The sequence below is a fragment of the Panulirus ornatus genome, chromosome 47 (genome assembly GCF_036320965.1).
Source record: "Panulirus ornatus isolate Po-2019 chromosome 47, ASM3632096v1, whole genome shotgun sequence".
Lineage (NCBI taxonomy): Eukaryota > Metazoa > Arthropoda > Malacostraca > Decapoda > Palinuridae > Panulirus > Panulirus ornatus.
This window is the reverse complement of record NC_092270.1, coordinates 15,480,228-15,499,131: the sequence shown is the minus strand read 5'-3', so window position 1 is coordinate 15,499,131 and position 18,904 is coordinate 15,480,228. Positions and strand designations below refer to the sequence as shown.

Here is an 18,904-nt window from a genome sequence, read left to right as displayed (position 1 = left end):
CTGCCTGCCTGCTGCTACCCAACCATTAATCCACCACCAAGCACCTACCATTTTACCACATACTTAGCCTTTCACATGTCTTTGCTCTCCTCTGCCTCAAGGCATGTCCAAATGCAATAGAAAATTCCCTTAATTTCTCTCTGACAAACAAATATGCACTCTGCAAATCAATGCCATTGAACGGGTTCCTCCCTCTCTCCTACCTACGCTTTTCCAAGCCTGCCTGCCTGCCTGCTGCTACCCAACCATTAATCCACCACCAAGCACCTACCATTTTACCACATACTTAGCCTTTCACATGTCTTTGCTCTCCTCTGCCTCAAGGCATGTCCAAATGCAATAGAAAATTCCCTTAATTTCTCTCTGACAAACAAATATGCACTCTGCAAATCAATGCCATTGAACGGGTTCCTCCCTCTCTCCTACCTACGCTTTTCCAAGCCTGCCTGCCTGCCTGCTGCTACCCAACCATTAATCCACCACCAAGCACCTACCATTTTACCACATACTTAGCCTTTCACATGTCTTTGCTCTCCTCTGCCTCAAGGCATGTCCAAATGCAATAGAAAATTCCCTTAATTTCTCTCTGACAAACAAATATGCACTCTGCAAATCAATGCCATTGAACGGGTTCCTCCCTCTCTCCTACCTACGCTTTTCCAAGCCTGCCTGCCTGCCTGCTGCTACCCAACCATTAATCCACCACCAAGCACCTACCATTTTACCACATACTTAGCCTTTCACATGTCTTTGCTCTCCTCTGCCTCAAGGCATGTCCAAATGCAATAGAAAATTCCCTTAATTTCTCTCTGACAAACAAATATGCACTCTGCAAATCAATGCCATTGAACGGGTTCCTCCCTCTCTCCTACCTACGCTTTTCCAAGCCTGCCTGCCTGCCTGCTGCTACCCAACCATTAATCCACCACCAAGCACCTACCATTTTACCACATACTTAGCCTTTCACATGTCTTTGCTCTCCTCTGCCTCAAGGCATGTCCAAATGCAATAGAAAATTCCCTTAATTTCTCTCTGACAAACAAATATGCACTCTGCAAATCAATGCCATTGAACGGGTTCCTCCCTCTCTCCTACCTACGCTTTTCCAAGCCTGCCTGCCTGCTGCTACCCAACCATTAATCCACCACCAAGCACCTACCATTTTACCACATACTTAGCCTTTCACATGTCTTTGCTCTCCTCTGCCTCAAGGCATGTCCAAATGCAATAGAAAATTCCCTTAATTTCTCTCTGACAAACAAATATGCACTCTGCAAATCAATGCCATTGAACGGGTTCCTCCCTCTCTCCTACCTACGCTTTTCCAAGCCTGCCTGCCTGCCTGCTGCTACCCAACCATTAATCCACCACCAAGCACCTACCATTTTACCACATACTTAGCCTTTCACATGTCTTTGCTCTCCTCTGCCTCAAGGCATGTCCAAATGCAATAGAAAATTCCCTTAATTTCTCTCTGACAAACAAATATGCACTCTGCAAATCAATGCCATTGAACGGGTTCCTCCCTCTCTCCTACCTACGCTTTTCCAAGCCTGCCTGCCTGCTGCTGCTACCCAACCATTAATCCACCACCAAGCACCTACCATTTTACCACATACTTAGCCTTTCACATGTCTTTGCTCTCCTCTGCCTCAAGGCATGTCCAAATGCAATAGAAAATTCCCTTAATTTCTCTCTGACAGATAAATAAAACATACACTCTACGTAGAAATAGATGGCATTGAAGGGGCCTCTCCTACCATTATGTAAGTTTGCTATCCAAAATGATATAGAAGAATGTCATTATTTTTAATGCCCTAAGTGTATGAAAGTACTCTTTAGGAAGTCTGCTACCCAAAACGTTCTATAAGAATTTCATCAATTTTTATGACCTAAGTGTATGAAGTTATAGAGAATATGAATATAAATGTTTTTTGTCTAATAAGATATCTTTTGAGATTATTTGTGGACCTTAAAAAGGTCCGATTGATTTCTGTTTGTGCCATTGGCATGGTCTTGCAAGAGGAAGAATAATCTTAACCGCCAAATCCGTATAGAGTTCTGCCCTGGCGTTTGAGAGCATAAACCACATCCATGGCAGTGACTGTTTTCCTCTTGGCGTGCTCAGTGTAGGTGACAGCATCACGGATGACGTTTTCTAAGAAAACCTTGAGTACACCACGGGTTTCTTCATAGATCAGGCCAGAGATACGTTTGACTCCTCCACGGCGAGCAAGACGACGAATGGCAGGCTTTGTGATTCCCTGAATGTTGTCACGAAGAACCTTGCGATGACGCTTGGCGCCTCCCTTTCCGAGCCCCTTGCCTCCCTTGCCGCGACCAGTCATCTTGTCTCACCTCTGCTGCGGTCTGCTTTGATACGTTTCTCGCCGCTCCGCTCTCCAATGTAATGCACACCAACTCAGCTCCAACGTATATATCCCCCTTGGATGGACGTGATAGTAGCAGTTCTACCTTCTCTGCCTATTTTCGTGTCTTTTTCCTGTGAAAATTACACTTTTTTTACTCTTTCTCTTATGCAACATAGATAAGATATCAAGCTCGATCTTATGATATCATCAATTTTTATCTTCCTCTAAGAAAACCTATAGAAAAAGGTGAAAAATAGCTTTTCAACCTTCATGCGGATCAAGTGAGGAAGAGTGGGCGGAGCTTACGGCTCTCATTCAGCCAATAGGGAGGCACGAAGTTGCAGCTAGCTGCTGCATAAAACGGGCTCGCACTCGCGCTCCTCGAACACTACTCGCTCATACGTACTACTACTGTAGTGACTGCTCCAGAAATGGCTCGAACCAAGCAGACTGCTCGCAAGTCTACAGGAGGCAAGGCCCCTCGCAAACAGCTGGCCACTAAGGCAGCTCGTAAATCTGCTCCTGCTACTGGTGGTGTTAAGAAGCCTCACCGTTATAGGCCTGGAACTGTGGCTCTGCGTGAAATCCGACGTTACCAGAAAAGCACCGAGTTACTCATCAGAAAGCTACCCTTCCAGCGTCTTGTGCGAGAGATTGCACAAGACTTCAAGACAGATCTACGTTTCCAGTCGTCTGCCGTCATGGCCCTTCAGGAAGCCTCTGAAGCATACCTGGTGGGTCTCTTTGAAGATACCAACTTGTGCGCCATTCACGCCAAGCGTGTCACCATCATGCCCAAAGACATCCAGCTGGCACGTCGTATTCGAGGAGAACGCGCCTAAGCCACTCTTGTAGGTCTTCCTCATTGGAAAAACTAGGCCCTTCTTAGGGCCAAAATCTAACTTGCAAAAGAATTTTTGATCATGACAACCAACCTCTCTCTCTACCTAATAAGAACAACTAATAGTAATTGTATTCGTGATAACTAGTAGGTAGGTACTGCTACTTTTCATTTAAAAGCTAGCTACCGGTAATTAATGCAAACAAGCGAAATTTAGTTAGGTAGGGTCCTGTGTTTTTTTTTTTTTTTTTTTACTTTTATTTCCTTCCAGGCTAACCTACAATAGAAAAATATATATAAAACGGGTTAAGTAAGTGTCTTAACAATTGAATCGTGATGTCGTTGATATCACTTTTCTAATTATTCATTATAAATAGTAGTATCATCATCATCATTTGGTCCAACAATGATCTCTTTTGTAATAATGTGTGGCTCCAATGGAGCCGAGTTTAGGGGAGGAAGAAGTAGGAACAACTTCTTACTTAGAAGAGGTGTACTTGGTAACAGCTTTTGTACCCTCGGACACGGCGTGCTTGGCCAGTTCACCAGGTAAAAGAAGTCGAACAGCAGTCTGGATCTCCCGACTGGTGATGGTGGAGCGTTTGTTGTAGTGGGCAAGGCGGGAAGCCTCAGCAGCGATACGTTCAAAAATGTCGTTCACGAAAGAGTTCATAATGGACATGGCCTTGGAAGAGATACCGGTGTCCGGGTGAACCTGTTTGAGAACCTTGTAGATGTAGATACTGTAGCTCTCCTTCCTCCTGCGCTTCTTCTTCTTATCGCCCTTAGCGATGGCTTTCTGAGCTTTTCCAGCCTTCTTGGCAGCCTTTCCTGATGCTTTGGGAGGCATAACGACGGCGACGGTAGTGAGTGGGGAGGTTACGTGGCGGCGATGATCGCGGCTAGAATGAGAAGCCACTCCCGAGCTTGGCCTTATATATGCCACAGGTTACTCAGCTTTTGCTCCTCGCCCAGGCCGAGCGCGCTCATTGGTTGTTTGGCGTCGGCCGCCGCCTCGCTTGATCCTGAGCGGGGGTATATAAGCGATGCTCGCACCAAATTGCTACGCATTCATTTTCTCTCTCTCTCGAGTAGAGAACTCTCTCTCAGCAGCAGCAGCAGTAGCCGTATTACTAGCACCACCATGTCAGGACGAGGCAAGGGAGGCAAAGTCAAGGGCAAGTCCAAGAGTCGCTCCAGTCGAGCGGGACTCCAGTTTCCCGTAGGTAGAATCCACCGCCTTCTGCGCAAGGGAAACTACGCCGAACGTGTCGGTGCTGGTGCCCCAGTCTACCTGGCAGCTGTCATGGAGTACCTGGCCGCTGAAGTACTAGAGTTAGCCGGTAACGCTGCCCGTGACAACAAGAAGACTCGTATCATCCCTCGTCACTTGCAGCTGGCCATCCGTAATGACGAGGAACTCAACAAGCTTCTCTCTGGTGTCACCATTGCCCAGGGAGGTGTCCTGCCTAACATTCAGGCTGTCCTCCTTCCCAAGAAGACGGAAAAGAAGTAGATGATCAAGATGATATAATCATGATGATGAACCAAAAAAATCAGGCTCCTCTTGGAGCCACAAATAAATTCTTAAAGGGATATCAAGCAAGACATACTCACTCATAACTAACTCTATGCTTACTAACGTTATTAATCTTTCTATTTCTTTTCACTCCCTCATTCACAAGCGTATACTTTATAAAAAAATAGACACACACACACATATATATATGAATTCATTTATTTTTATAAGCATAAGATAATAGATAATTTTCCATCTACAGACATCGTAAAATAGAATGAAAAGCCCTGCACGCTCTATTCCATCCATTTATTTAAGCTACCCCCAAATCCAAATCGATCATAAAAGAAAACCAAGAAGCAGGCAGACGGTTGGTTGGTCGGAGGGAGGGAGGGGCCAAACAAGAGATACACTACATTACATCCTTACGGATAATTTTCCACAACGATACAGGAGAATTACAACCTTATCACTAACCATAGTGTATAAAATAAAGCCTCCTCATTGGCAGATAACTATCAGCCAATGGCAAGCAAGTATTTCATTATATATATAGGTACCCAGACCCGTTAAACCCCTTTTTCAAACCTCCAGTCTCGAAAAAGATGGGATTGAACGGGTTCCTCCCTCCCTCTCTCCTACCTACGCTTTTCCAAGCCTGCCTGCCTGCCTGCTGCTACCCAACCATTAATCCACCACCAAGCACCTACCATTTTACCACATACTTAGCCTTTCACATGTCTTTGCTCTCCTCTGCCTCAAGGCATGTCCAAATGCAATAGAAAATTCCCTTAATTTCTCTTCTGACAAACAAATATGCACTCTGCAAATCAATGCCATTGAACGGGTTCCTCCCTCCCTCTCTCCTACCTACGCTTTTCCAAGCCTGCCTGCCTGCTGCTACCCAACCATTAATCCACCACCAAGCACCTACCATTTTACCACATACTTAGCCTTTCACATGTCCTTGCTCTACTCTGCCTCAAGGCATGTCCAAATGCAATAGAAAATTCCCTTAATTTCTCTCTGACAAACAAATATGCACTCTGCAAATCAATGCCATTGAACGGGTTCCTCCCTCCCTCTCTCCTACCTACGCTTTTCCAAGCCTGCCTGCCTGCCTGCTGCTACCCAACCATTAATCCACCACCAAGCACCTACCATTTTACCACATACTTAGCCTTTCACATGTCTTTGCTCTCCTCTGCCTCAAGGCATGTCCAAATGCAATAGAAAATTCCCTTAATTTCTCTCTGACAAACAAATATGCACTCTGCAAATCAATGCCATTGAACGGGTTCCTCCCTCTCTCCTACCTACGCTTTTCCAAGCCTGCCTGCCTGCCTGCTACCCAACCATTAATCCACCACCAAGCACCTACCATTTTACCACATACTTAGCCTTTCACATGTCTTTGCTCTCCTCTGCCTCAAGGCATGTCCAAATGCAAAGAAAATTCCCTTAATTTCTCTCTGACAAACAAATATGCACTCTGCAAATCAATGCCATTGAACGGGTTCCTCCCTCTCTCCTACCTACGCTTTTCCAAGCCTGCCTGCCTGCCTGCTGCTACCCAACCATTAATCCACCACCAAGCACCTACCATTTTACCACATACTTAGCCTTTCACATGTCTTTGCTCTCCTCTGCCTCAAGGCATGTCCAAATGCAATAGAAAATTCCCTTAATTTCTCTCTGACAAACAAATATGCACTCTGCAAATCAATGCCATTGAACGGGTTCCTCCCTCTCTCCTACCTACGCTTTTCCAAGCCTGCCTGCCTGCCTGCTGCTACCCAACCATTAATCCACCACCAAGCACCTACCATTTTACCACATACTTAGCCTTTCACATGTCTTTGCTCTCCTCTGCCTCAAGGCATGTCCAAATGCAATAGAAAATTCCCTTAATTTCTCTCTGACAAACAAATATGCACTCTGCAAATCAATGCCATTGAACGGGTTCCTCCCTCTCTCCTACCTACGCTTTTCCAAGCCTGCCTGCCTGCCTGCTACCCAACCATTAATCCACCACCAAGCACCTACCATTTTACCACATACTTAGCCTTTCACATGTCTTTGCTCTCCTCTGCCTCAAGGCATGTCCAAATGCAATAGAAAATTCCCTTAATTTCTCTCTGACAAACAAATATGCACTCTGCAAATCAATGCCATTGAACGGGTTCCTCCCTCTCTCCTACCTACGCTTTTCCAAGCCTGCCTGCCTGCCTGCTGCTACCCAACCATTAATCCACCACCAAGCACCTACCATTTTACCACATACTTAGCCTTTCACATGTCTTTGCTCTCCTCTGCCTCAAGGCATGTCCAAATGCAATAGAAAATTCCCTTAATTTCTCTCTGACAAACAAATATGCACTCTGCAAATCAATGCCATTGAACGGGTTCCTCCCTCTCTCCTACCTACGCTTTTCCAAGCCTGCCTGCCTGCCTGCTGCTACCCAACCATTAATCCACCACCAAGCACCTACCATTTTACCACATACTTAGCCTTTCACATGTCTTTGCTCTCCTCTGCCTCAAGGCATGTCCAAATGCAATAGAAAATTCCCTTAATTTCTCTCTGACAAACAAATATGCACTCTGCAAATCAATGCCATTGAACGGGTTCCTCCCTCTCTCCTACCTACGCTTTTCCAAGCCTGCCTGCCTGCCTGCTGCTACCCAACCATTAATCCACCACCAAGCACCTACCATTTTACCACATACTTAGCCTTTCACATGTCTTTGCTCTCCTCTGCCTCAAGGCATGTCCAAATGCAATAGAAAATTCCCTTAATTTCTCTCTGACAAACAAATATGCACTCTGCAAATCAATGCCATTGAACGGGTTCCTCCCTCTCTCCTACCTACGCTTTTCCAAGCCTGCCTGCCTGCCTGCTGCTACCCAACCATTAATCCACCACCAAGCACCTACCATTTTACCACATACTTAGCCTTTCACATGTCTTTGCTCTCCTCTGCCTCAAGGCATGTCCAAATGCAATAGAAAATTCCCTTAATTTCTCTCTGACAAACAAATATGCACTCTGCAAATCAATGCCATTGAACGGGTTCCTCCCTCTCTCCTACCTACGCTTTTCCAAGCCTGCCTGCCTGCCTGCTGCTACCCAACCATTAATCCACCACCAAGCACCTACCATTTTACCACATACTTAGCCTTTCACATGTCTTTGCTCTCCTCTGCCTCAAGGCATGTCCAAATGCAATAGAAAATTCCCTTAATTTCTCTCTGACAAACAAATATGCACTCTGCAAATCAATGCCATTGAACGGGTTCCTCCCTCTCTCCTACCTACGCTTTTCCAAGCCTGCCTGCCTGCCTGCTGCTACCCAACCATTAATCCACCACCAAGCACCTACCATTTTACCACATACTTAGCCTTTCACATGTCTTTGCTCTCCTCTGCCTCAAGGCATGTCCAAATGCAATAGAAAATTCCCTTAATTTCTCTCTGACAAACAAATATGCACTCTGCAAATCAATGCCATTGAACGGGTTCCTCCCTCTCTCCTACCTACGCTTTTCCAAGCCTGCCTGCCTGCCTGCTGCTACCCAACCATTAATCCACCACCAAGCACCTACCATTTTACCACATACTTAGCCTTTCACATGTCTTTGCTCTCCTCTGCCTCAAGGCATGTCCAAATGCAATAGAAAATTCCCTTAATTTCTCTCTGACAAACAAATATGCACTCTGCAAATCAATGCCATTGAACGGGTTCCTCCCTCTCTCCTACCTACGCTTTTCCAAGCCTGCCTGCCTGCCTGCTGCTACCCAACCATTAATCCACCACCAAGCACCTACCATTTTACCACATACTTAGCCTTTCACATGTCTTTGCTCTCCTCTGCCTCAAGGCATGTCCAAATGCAATAGAAAATTCCCTTAATTTCTCTCTGACAAACAAATATGCACTCTGCAAATCAATGCCATTGAACGGGTTCCTCCCTCTCTCCTACCTACGCTTTTCCAAGCCTGCCTGCCTGCTGCTACCCAACCATTAATCCACCACCAAGCACCTACCATTTTACCACATACTTAGCCTTTCACATGTCTTTGCTCTCCTCTGCCTCAAGGCATGTCCAAATGCAATAGAAAATTCCCTTAATTTCTCTCTGACAAACAAATATGCACTCTGCAAATCAATGCCATTGAACGGGTTCCTCCCTCTCTCCTACCTACGCTTTTCCAAGCCTGCCTGCCTGCCTGCTGCTACCCAACCATTAATCCACCACCAAGCACCTACCATTTTACCACATACTTAGCCTTTCACATGTCTTTGCTCTCCTCTGCCTCAAGGCATGTCCAAATGCAATAGAAAATTCCCTTAATTTCTCTCTGACAAACAAATATGCACTCTGCAAATCAATGCCATTGAACGGGTTCCTCCCTCTCTCCTACCTACGCTTTTCCAAGCCTGCCTGCCTGCTGCTACCCAACCATTAATCCACCACCAAGCACCTACCATTTTACCACATACTTAGCCTTTCACATGTCTTTGCTCTCCTCTGCCTCAAGGCATGTCCAAATGCAATAGAAAATTCCCTTAATTTCTCTCTGACAAACAAATATGCACTCTGCAAATCAATGCCATTGAACGGGTTCCTCCCTCTCTCCTACCTACGCTTTTCCAAGCCTGCCTGCCTGCCTGCTGCTACCCAACCATTAATCCACCACCAAGCACCTACCATTTTACCACATACTTAGCCTTTCACATGTCTTTGCTCTCCTCTGCCTCAAGGCATGTCCAAATGCAATAGAAAATTCCCTTAATTTCTCTCTGACAAACAAATATGCACTCTGCAAATCAATGCCATTGAACGGGTTCCTCCCTCTCTCCTACCTACGCTTTTCCAAGCCTGCCTGCCTGCCTGCTGCTACCCAACCATTAATCCACCACCAAGCACCTACCATTTTACCACATACTTAGCCTTTCACATGTCTTTGCTCTCCTCTGCCTCAAGGCATGTCCAAATGCAATAGAAAATTCCCTTAATTTCTCTCTGACAAACAAATATGCACTCTGCAAATCAATGCCATTGAACGGGTTCCTCCCTCTCTCCTACCTACGCTTTTCCAAGCCTGCCTGCCTGCCTGCTGCTACCCAACCATTAATCCACCACCAAGCACCTACCATTTTACCACATACTTAGCCTTTCACATGTCTTTGCTCTCCTCTGCCTCAAGGCATGTCCAAATGCAATAGAAAATTCCCTTAATTTCTCTCTGACAAACAAATATGCACTCTGCAAATCAATGCCATTGAACGGGTTCCTCCCTCTCTCCTACCTACGCTTTTCCAAGCCTGCCTGCCTGCTGCTACCCAACCATTAATCCACCACCAAGCACCTACCATTTTACCACATACTTAGCCTTTCACATGTCTTTGCTCTCCTCTGCCTCAAGGCATGTCCAAATGCAAAGAAAATTCCCTTAATTTCTCTCTGACAAACAAATATGCACTCTGCAAATCAATGCCATTGAACGGGTTCCTCCCTCTCTCCTACCTACGCTTTTCCAAGCCTGCCTGCCTGCCTGCTGCTACCCAACCATTAATCCACCACCAAGCACCTACCATTTTACCACATACTTAGCCTTTCACATGTCTTTGCTCTCCTCTGCCTCAAGGCATGTCCAAATGCAATAGAAAATTCCCTTAATTTCTCTCTGACAAACAAATATGCACTCTGCAAATCAATGCCATTGAACGGGTTCCTCCCTCTCTCCTACCTACGCTTTTCCAAGCCTGCCTGCCTGCCTGCCTGCTGCTACCCAACCATTAATCCACCACCAAGCACCTACCATTTTACCACATACTTAGCCTTTCACATGTCTTTGCTCTCCTCTGCCTCAAGGCATGTCCAAATGCAATAGAAAATTCCCTTAATTTCTCTCTGACAAACAAATATGCACTCTGCAAATCAATGCCATTGAACGGGTTCCTCCCTCTCTCCTACCTACGCTTTTCCAAGCCTGCCTGCCTGCCTGCTGCTACCCAACCATTAATCCACCACCAAGCACCTACCATTTTACCACATACTTAGCCTTTCACATGTCTTTGCTCTCCTCTGCCTCAAGGCATGTCCAAATGCAATAGAAAATTCCCTTAATTTCTCTCTGACAAACAAATATGCACTCTGCAAATCAATGCCATTGAACGGGTTCCTCCCTCTCTCCTACCTACGCTTTTCCAAGCCTGCCTGCCTGCCTGCTGCTACCCAACCATTAATCCACCACCAAGCACCTACCATTTTACCACATACTTAGCCTTTCACATGTCTTTGCTCTCCTCTGCCTCAAGGCATGTCCAAATGCAATAGAAAATTCCCTTAATTTCTCTCTGACAAACAAATATGCACTCTGCAAATCAATGCCATTGAACGGGTTCCTCCCTCTCTCCTACCTACGCTTTTCCAAGCCTGCCTGCCTGCCTGCTGCTACCCAACCATTAATCCACCACCAAGCACCTACCATTTTACCACATACTTAGCCTTTCACATGTCTTTGCTCTCCTCTGCCTCAAGGCATGTCCAAATGCAATAGAAAATTCCCTTAATTTCTCTCTGACAAACAAATATGCACTCTGCAAATCAATGCCATTGAACGGGTTCCTCCCTCTCTCCTACCTACGCTTTTCCAAGCCTGCCTGCCTGCCTGCTGCTACCCAACCATTAATCCACCACCAAGCACCTACCATTTTACCACATACTTAGCCTTTCACATGTCTTTGCTCTCCTCTGCCTCAAGGCATGTCCAAATGCAATAGAAAATTCCCTTAATTTCTCTCTGACAAACAAATATGCACTCTGCAAATCAATGCCATTGAACGGGTTCCTCCCTCTCTCCTACCTACGCTTTTCCAAGCCTGCCTGCCTGCCTGCTGCTACCCAACCATTAATCCACCACCAAGCACCTACCATTTTACCACATACTTAGCCTTTCACATGTCTTTGCTCTCCTCTGCCTCAAGGCATGTCCAAATGCAATAGAAAATTCCCTTAATTTCTCTCTGACAAACAAATATGCACTCTGCAAATCAATGCCATTGAACGGGTTCCTCCCTCTCTCCTACCTACGCTTTTCCAAGCCTGCCTGCCTGCCTGCTGCTACCCAACCATTAATCCACCACCAAGCACCTACCATTTTACCACATACTTAGCCTTTCACATGTCTTTGCTCTCCTCTGCCTCAAGGCATGTCCAAATGCAATAGAAAATTCCCTTAATTTCTCTCTGACAAACAAATATGCACTCTGCAAATCAATGCCATTGAACGGGTTCCTCCCTCTCTCCTACCTACGCTTTTCCAAGCCTGCCTGCCTGCCTGCTGCTACCCAACCATTAATCCACCACCAAGCACCTACCATTTTACCACATACTTAGCCTTTCACATGTCTTTGCTCTCCTCTGCCTCAAGGCATGTCCAAATGCAATAGAAAATTCCCTTAATTTCTCTCTGACAAACAAATATGCACTCTGCAAATCAATGCCATTGAACGGGTTCCTCCCTCTCTCCTACCTACGCTTTTCCAAGCCTGCCTGCCTGCCTGCTGCTACCCAACCATTAATCCACCACCAAGCACCTACCATTTTACCACATACTTAGCCTTTCACATGTCTTTGCTCTCCTCTGCCTCAAGGCATGTCCAAATGCAATAGAAAATTCCCTTAATTTCTCTCTGACAAACAAATATGCACTCTGCAAATCAATGCCATTGAACGGGTTCCTCCCTCTCTCCTACCTACGCTTTTCCAAGCCTGCCTGCCTGCCTGCTGCTACCCAACCATTAATCCACCACCAAGCACCTACCATTTTACCACATACTTAGCCTTTCACATGTCTTTGCTCTCCTCTGCCTCAAGGCATGTCCAAATGCAATAGAAAATTCCCTTAATTTCTCTCTGACAAACAAATATGCACTCTGCAAATCAATGCCATTGAACGGGTTCCTCCCTCTCTCCTACCTACGCTTTTCCAAGCCTGCCTGCCTGCCTGCTGCTACCCAACCATTAATCCACCACCAAGCACCTACCATTTTACCACATACTTAGCCTTTCACATGTCTTTGCTCTCCTCTGCCTCAAGGCATGTCCAAATGCAATAGAAAATTCCCTTAATTTCTCTCTGACAAACAAATATGCACTCTGCAAATCAATGCCATTGAACGGGTTCCTCCCTCTCTCCTACCTACGCTTTTCCAAGCCTGCCTGCCTGCCTGCTGCTACCCAACCATTAATCCACCACCAAGCACCTACCATTTTACCACATACTTAGCCTTTCACATGTCTTTGCTCTCCTCTGCCTCAAGGCATGTCCAAATGCAATAGAAAATTCCCTTAATTTCTCTCTGACAAACAAATATGCACTCTGCAAATCAATGCCATTGAACGGGTTCCTCCCTCTCTCCTACCTACGCTTTTCCAAGCCTGCCTGCCTGCCTGCTGCTACCCAACCATTAATCCACCACCAAGCACCTACCATTTTACCACATACTTAGCCTTTCACATGTCTTTGCTCTCCTCTGCCTCAAGGCATGTCCAAATGCAATAGAAAATTCCCTTAATTTCTCTCTGACAAACAAATATGCACTCTGCAAATCAATGCCATTGAACGGGTTCCTCCCTCTCTCCTACCTACGCTTTTCCAAGCCTGCCTGCCTGCCTGCTGCTACCCAACCATTAATCCACCACCAAGCACCTACCATTTTACCACATACTTAGCCTTTCACATGTCTTTGCTCTCCTCTGCCTCAAGGCATGTCCAAATGCAATAGAAAATTCCCTTAATTTCTCTCTGACAAACAAATATGCACTCTGCAAATCAATGCCATTGAACGGGTTCCTCCCTCTCTCCTACCTACGCTTTTCCAAGCCTGCCTGCCTGCCTGCTGCTACCCAACCATTAATCCACCACCAAGCACCTACCATTTTACCACATACTTAGCCTTTCACATGTCTTTGCTCTCCTCTGCCTCAAGGCATGTCCAAATGCAATAGAAAATTCCCTTAATTTCTCTCTGACAAACAAATATGCACTCTGCAAATCAATGCCATTGAACGGGTTCCTCCCTCTCTCCTACCTACGCTTTTCCAAGCCTGCCTGCCTGCCTGCTGCTACCCAACCATTAATCCACCACCAAGCACCTACCATTTTACCACATACTTAGCCTTTCACATGTCTTTGCTCTCCTCTGCCTCAAGGCATGTCCAAATGCAATAGAAAATTCCCTTAATTTCTCTCTGACAAACAAATATGCACTCTGCAAATCAATGCCATTGAACGGGTTCCTCCCTCTCTCCTACCTACGCTTTTCCAAGCCTGCCTGCCTGCCTGCTGCTACCCAACCATTAATCCACCACCAAGCACCTACCATTTTACCACATACTTAGCCTTTCACATGTCTTTGCTCTCCTCTGCCTCAAGGCATGTCCAAATGCAATAGAAAATTCCCTTAATTTCTCTCTGACAAACAAATATGCACTCTGCAAATCAATGCCATTGAACGGGTTCCTCCCTCTCTCCTACCTACGCTTTTCCAAGCCTGCCTGCCTGCCTGCTGCTACCCAACCATTAATCCACCACCAAGCACCTACCATTTTACCACATACTTAGCCTTTCACATGTCTTTGCTCTCCTCTGCCTCAAGGCATGTCCAAATGCAATAGAAAATTCCCTTAATTTCTCTCTGACAAACAAATATGCACTCTGCAAATCAATGCCATTGAACGGGTTCCTCCCTCTCTCCTACCTACGCTTTTCCAAGCCTGCCTGCCTGCCTGCTGCTACCCAACCATTAATCCACCACCAAGCACCTACCATTTTACCACATACTTAGCCTTTCACATGTCTTTGCTCTCCTCTGCCTCAAGGCATGTCCAAATGCAATAGAAAATTCCCTTAATTTCTCTCTGACAAACAAATATGCACTCTGCAAATCAATGCCATTGAACGGGTTCCTCCCTCTCTCCTACCTACGCTTTTCCAAGCCTGCCTGCCTGCCTGCTGCTACCCAACCATTAATCCACCACCAAGCACCTACCATTTTACCACATACTTAGCCTTTCACATGTCTTTGCTCTCCTCTGCCTCAAGGCATGTCCAAATGCAATAGAAAATTCCCTTAATTTCTCTCTGACAAACAAATATGCACTCTGCAAATCAATGCCATTGAACGGGTTCCTCCCTCTCTCCTACCTACGCTTTTCCAAGCCTGCCTGCCTGCTGCTACCCAACCATTAATCCACCACCAAGCACCTACCATTTTACCACATACTTAGCCTTTCACATGTCTTTGCTCTCCTCTGCCTCAAGGCATGTCCAAATGCAATAGAAAATTCCCTTAATTTCTCTCTGACAAACAAATATGCACTCTGCAAATCAATGCCATTGAACGGGTTCCTCCCTCTCTCCTACCTACGCTTTTCCAAGCCTGCCTGCCTGCCTGCTGCTACCCAACCATTAATCCACCACCAAGCACCTACCATTTTACCACATACTTAGCCTTTCACATGTCTTTGCTCTCCTCTGCCTCAAGGCATGTCCAAATGCAATAGAAAATTCCCTTAATTTCTCTCTGACAAACAAATATGCACTCTGCAAATCAATGCCATTGAACGGGTTCCTCCCTCTCTCCTACCTACGCTTTTCCAAGCCTGCCTGCCTGCCTGCTGCTACCCAACCATTAATCCACCACCAAGCACCTACCATTTTACCACATACTTAGCCTTTCACATGTCTTTGCTCTCCTCTGCCTCAAGGCATGTCCAAATGCAATAGAAAATTCCCTTAATTTCTCTCTGACAAACAAATATGCACTCTGCAAATCAATGCCATTGAACGGGTTCCTCCCTCTCTCCTACCTACGCTTTTCCAAGCCTGCCTGCCTGCCTGCTGCTACCCAACCATTAATCCACCACCAAGCACCTACCATTTTACCACATACTTAGCCTTTCACATGTCTTTGCTCTCCTCTGCCTCAAGGCATGTCCAAATGCAATAGAAAATTCCCTTAATTTCTCTCTGACAAACAAATATGCACTCTGCAAATCAATGCCATTGAACGGGTTCCTCCCTCTCTCCTACCTACGCTTTTCCAAGCCTGCCTGCCTGCCTGCTGCTACCCAACCATTAATCCACCACCAAGCACCTACCATTTTACCACATACTTAGCCTTTCACATGTCTTTGCTCTCCTCTGCCTCAAGGCATGTCCAAATGCAATAGAAAATTCCCTTAATTTCTCTCTGACAAACAAATATGCACTCTGCAAATCAATGCCATTGAACGGGTTCCTCCCTCTCTCCTACCTACGCTTTTCCAAGCCTGCCTGCCTGCCTGCTGCTACCCAACCATTAATCCACCACCAAGCACCTACCATTTTACCACATACTTAGCCTTTCACATGTCTTTGCTCTCCTCTGCCTCAAGGCATGTCCAAATGCAATAGAAAATTCCCTTAATTTCTCTCTGACAAACAAATATGCACTCTGCAAATCAATGCCATTGAACGGGTTCCTCCCTCTCTCCTACCTACGCTTTTCCAAGCCTGCCTGCCTGCCTGCTGCTACCCAACCATTAATCCACCACCAAGCACCTACCATTTTACCACATACTTAGCCTTTCACATGTCTTTGCTCTCCTCTGCCTCAAGGCATGTCCAAATGCAATAGAAAATTCCCTTAATTTCTCTCTGACAAACAAATATGCACTCTGCAAATCAATGCCATTGAACGGGTTCCTCCCTCTCTCCTACCTACGCTTTTCCAAGCCTGCCTGCCTGCCTGCTGCTACCCAACCATTAATCCACCACCAAGCACCTACCATTTTACCACATACTTAGCCTTTCACATGTCTTTGCTCTCCTCTGCCTCAAGGCATGTCCAAATGCAATAGAAAATTCCCTTAATTTCTCTCTGACAAACAAATATGCACTCTGCAAATCAATGCCATTGAACGGGTTCCTCCCTCTCTCCTACCTACGCTTTTCCAAGCCTGCCTGCCTGCCTGCTGCTACCCAACCATTAATCCACCACCAAGCACCTACCATTTTACCACATACTTAGCCTTTCACATGTCTTTGCTCTCCTCTGCCTCAAGGCATGTCCAAATGCAATAGAAAATTCCCTTAATTTCTCTCTGACAAACAAATATGCACTCTGCAAATCAATGCCATTGAACGGGTTCCTCCCTCTCTCCTACCTACGCTTTTCCAAGCCTGCCTGCCTGCTGCTACCCAACCATTAATCCACCACCAAGCACCTACCATTTTACCACATACTTAGCCTTTCACATGTCTTTGCTCTCCTCTGCCTCAAGGCATGTCCAAATGCAATAGAAAATTCCCTTAATTTCTCTCTGACAGATAAATAAAACATACACTCTACGTAGAAATAGATGGCATTGAAGGGGCCTCTCCTACCATTATGTAAGTTTGCTATCCAAAATGATATAGAAGAATGTCATTATTTTTAATGCCCTAAGTGTATGAAAGTACTCTTTAGGAAGTCTGCTACCCAAAACGTTCTATAAGAATTTCATCAATTTTTATGACCTAAGTGTATGAAGTTATAGAGAATATGAATATAAATGTTTTTTGTCTAATAAGATATCTTTTGAGATTATTTGTGGACCTTAAAAAGGTCCGATTGATTTCTGTTTGTGCCATTGGCATGGTCTTGCAAGAGGAAGAATAATCTTAACCGCCAAATCCGTATAGAGTTCTGCCCTGGCGTTTGAGAGCATAAACCACATCCATGGCAGTGACTGTTTTCCTCTTGGCGTGCTCAGTGTAGGTGACAGCATCACGGATGACGTTTTCTAAGAAAACCTTGAGTACACCACGGGTTTCTTCATAGATCAGGCCAGAGATACGTTTGACTCCTCCACGGCGAGCAAGACGACGAATGGCAGGCTTTGTGATTCCCTGAATGTTGTCACGAAGAACCTTGCGATGACGCTTGGCGCCTCCCTTTCCGAGCCCCTTGCCTCCCTTGCCGCGACCAGTCATCTTGTCTCACCTCTGCTGCGGTCTGCTTTGATACGTTTCTCGCCGCTCCGCTCTCCAATGTAATGCACACCAACTCAGCTCCAACGTATATATCCCCCTTGGATGGACGTGATAGTAGCAGTTCTACCTTCTCTGCCTATTTTCGTGTCTTTTTCCTGTGAAAATTACACTTTTTTTACTCTTTCTCTTATGCAACATAGATAAGATATCAAGCTCGATCTTATGATATCATCAATTTTTATCTTCCTCTAAGAAAACCTATAGAAAAAGGTGAAAAATAGCTTTTCAACCTTCATGCGGATCAAGTGAGGAAGAGTGGGCGGAGCTTACGGCTCTCATTCAGCCAATAGGGAGGCACGAAGTTGCAGCTAGCTGCTGCATAAAACGGGCTCGCACTCGCGCTCCTCGAACACTACTCGCTCATACGTACTACTACTGTAGTGACTGCTCCAGAAATGGCTCGAACCAAGCAGACTGCTCGCAAGTCTACAGGAGGCAAGGCCCCTCGCAAACAGCTGGCCACTAAGGCAGCTCGTAAATCTGCTCCTGCTACTGGTGGTGTTAAGAAGCCTCACCGTTATAGGCCTGGAACTGTGGCTCTGCGTGAAATCCGACGTTACCAGAAAAGCACCGAGTTACTCATCAGAAAGCTACCCTTCCAGCGTCTTGTGCGAGAGATTGCACAAGACTTCAAGACAGATCTACGTTTCCAGTCGTCTGCCGTCATGGCCCTTCAGGAAGCCTCTGAAGCATACCTGGTGGGTCTCTTTGAAGATACCAACTTGTGCGCCATTCACGCCAAGCGTGTCACCATCATGCCCAAAGACATCCAGCTGGCACGTCGTATTCGAGGAGAACGCGCCTAAGCCACTCTTGTAGGTCTTCCTCATTGGAAAAACTAGGCCCTTCTTAGGGCCAAAATCTAACTTGCAAAAGAATTTTTGATCATGACAACCAACCTCTCTCTCTACCTAATAAGAACAACTAATAGTAATTGTATTCGTGATAACTAGTAGGTAGGTACTGCTACTTTTCATTTAAAAGCTAGCTACCGGTAATTAATGCAAACAAGCGAAATTTAGTTAGGTAGGGTCCTGTGTTTTTTTTTTTTTTTTTTTACTTTTATTTCCTTCCAGGCTAA

At 45.7% G+C, this 18,904-nt stretch overlaps 6 protein-coding genes across 6 annotated transcripts; 3 read left to right on the top strand and 3 right to left on the bottom strand.

Annotated features, from left to right (window-relative positions):
* Positions 1-1,951: 1,951 nt before the first annotated feature.
* On the bottom strand, positions 1,952-2,414 carry LOC139763600 (histone H4). Its single transcript, XM_071689809.1, has one exon. It carries the CDS (start codon positions 2,346-2,348, stop codon positions 2,037-2,039), a length of 312 nt encoding a protein of 103 aa, XP_071545910.1. The 5' UTR covers positions 2,349-2,414; the 3' UTR covers positions 1,952-2,036.
* Positions 2,415-2,753: 339 nt separating this feature from the next.
* On the top strand, positions 2,754-3,266 carry LOC139763599 (histone H3). The gene has a single exon (XM_071689808.1). It carries the CDS (start codon positions 2,804-2,806, stop codon positions 3,212-3,214), a length of 411 nt encoding a protein of 136 aa, XP_071545909.1. The 5' UTR covers positions 2,754-2,803; the 3' UTR covers positions 3,215-3,266.
* Positions 3,267-3,640: 374 nt separating this feature from the next.
* Positions 3,641-4,125, bottom strand: LOC139763598 (histone H2B). Its single transcript, XM_071689807.1, has one exon. The coding sequence runs from the start codon at positions 4,061-4,063 to the stop codon at positions 3,692-3,694; it is 372 nt and encodes a 123-aa protein (XP_071545908.1). The 5' UTR covers positions 4,064-4,125; the 3' UTR covers positions 3,641-3,691.
* A 152-nt stretch (positions 4,126-4,277) lies between these two features.
* On the top strand, positions 4,278-4,797 carry LOC139763597 (histone H2A). Its single transcript, XM_071689805.1, has one exon. It carries the CDS (start codon positions 4,358-4,360, stop codon positions 4,727-4,729), a length of 372 nt encoding a protein of 123 aa, XP_071545906.1. The 5' UTR covers positions 4,278-4,357; the 3' UTR covers positions 4,730-4,797.
* Positions 4,798-17,366: 12,569 nt separating this feature from the next.
* On the bottom strand, positions 17,367-17,829 carry LOC139763596 (histone H4). The gene has a single exon (XM_071689804.1). The coding sequence runs from the start codon at positions 17,761-17,763 to the stop codon at positions 17,452-17,454; it is 312 nt and encodes a 103-aa protein (XP_071545905.1). The 5' UTR covers positions 17,764-17,829; the 3' UTR covers positions 17,367-17,451.
* A 339-nt stretch (positions 17,830-18,168) lies between these two features.
* Positions 18,169-18,681, top strand: LOC139763595 (histone H3). Its single transcript, XM_071689803.1, has one exon. It carries the CDS (start codon positions 18,219-18,221, stop codon positions 18,627-18,629), a length of 411 nt encoding a protein of 136 aa, XP_071545904.1. The 5' UTR covers positions 18,169-18,218; the 3' UTR covers positions 18,630-18,681.
* Positions 18,682-18,904: the final 223 nt, after the last annotated feature.

Coding starts and splice junctions, on each gene's coding strand:
- LOC139763595 (XM_071689803.1), top strand. CDS start 18,219: ATGGCTCGAACCAAGCAGACTGCTCGCAAGTCTACAGGAGGCAAGGCC.
- LOC139763597 (XM_071689805.1), top strand. CDS start 4,358: ATGTCAGGACGAGGCAAGGGAGGCAAAGTCAAGGGCAAGTCCAAGAGT.
- LOC139763596 (XM_071689804.1), bottom strand. CDS start 17,763: ATGACTGGTCGCGGCAAGGGAGGCAAGGGGCTCGGAAAGGGAGGCGCC.
- LOC139763598 (XM_071689807.1), bottom strand. CDS start 4,063: ATGCCTCCCAAAGCATCAGGAAAGGCTGCCAAGAAGGCTGGAAAAGCT.
- LOC139763599 (XM_071689808.1), top strand. CDS start 2,804: ATGGCTCGAACCAAGCAGACTGCTCGCAAGTCTACAGGAGGCAAGGCC.
- LOC139763600 (XM_071689809.1), bottom strand. CDS start 2,348: ATGACTGGTCGCGGCAAGGGAGGCAAGGGGCTCGGAAAGGGAGGCGCC.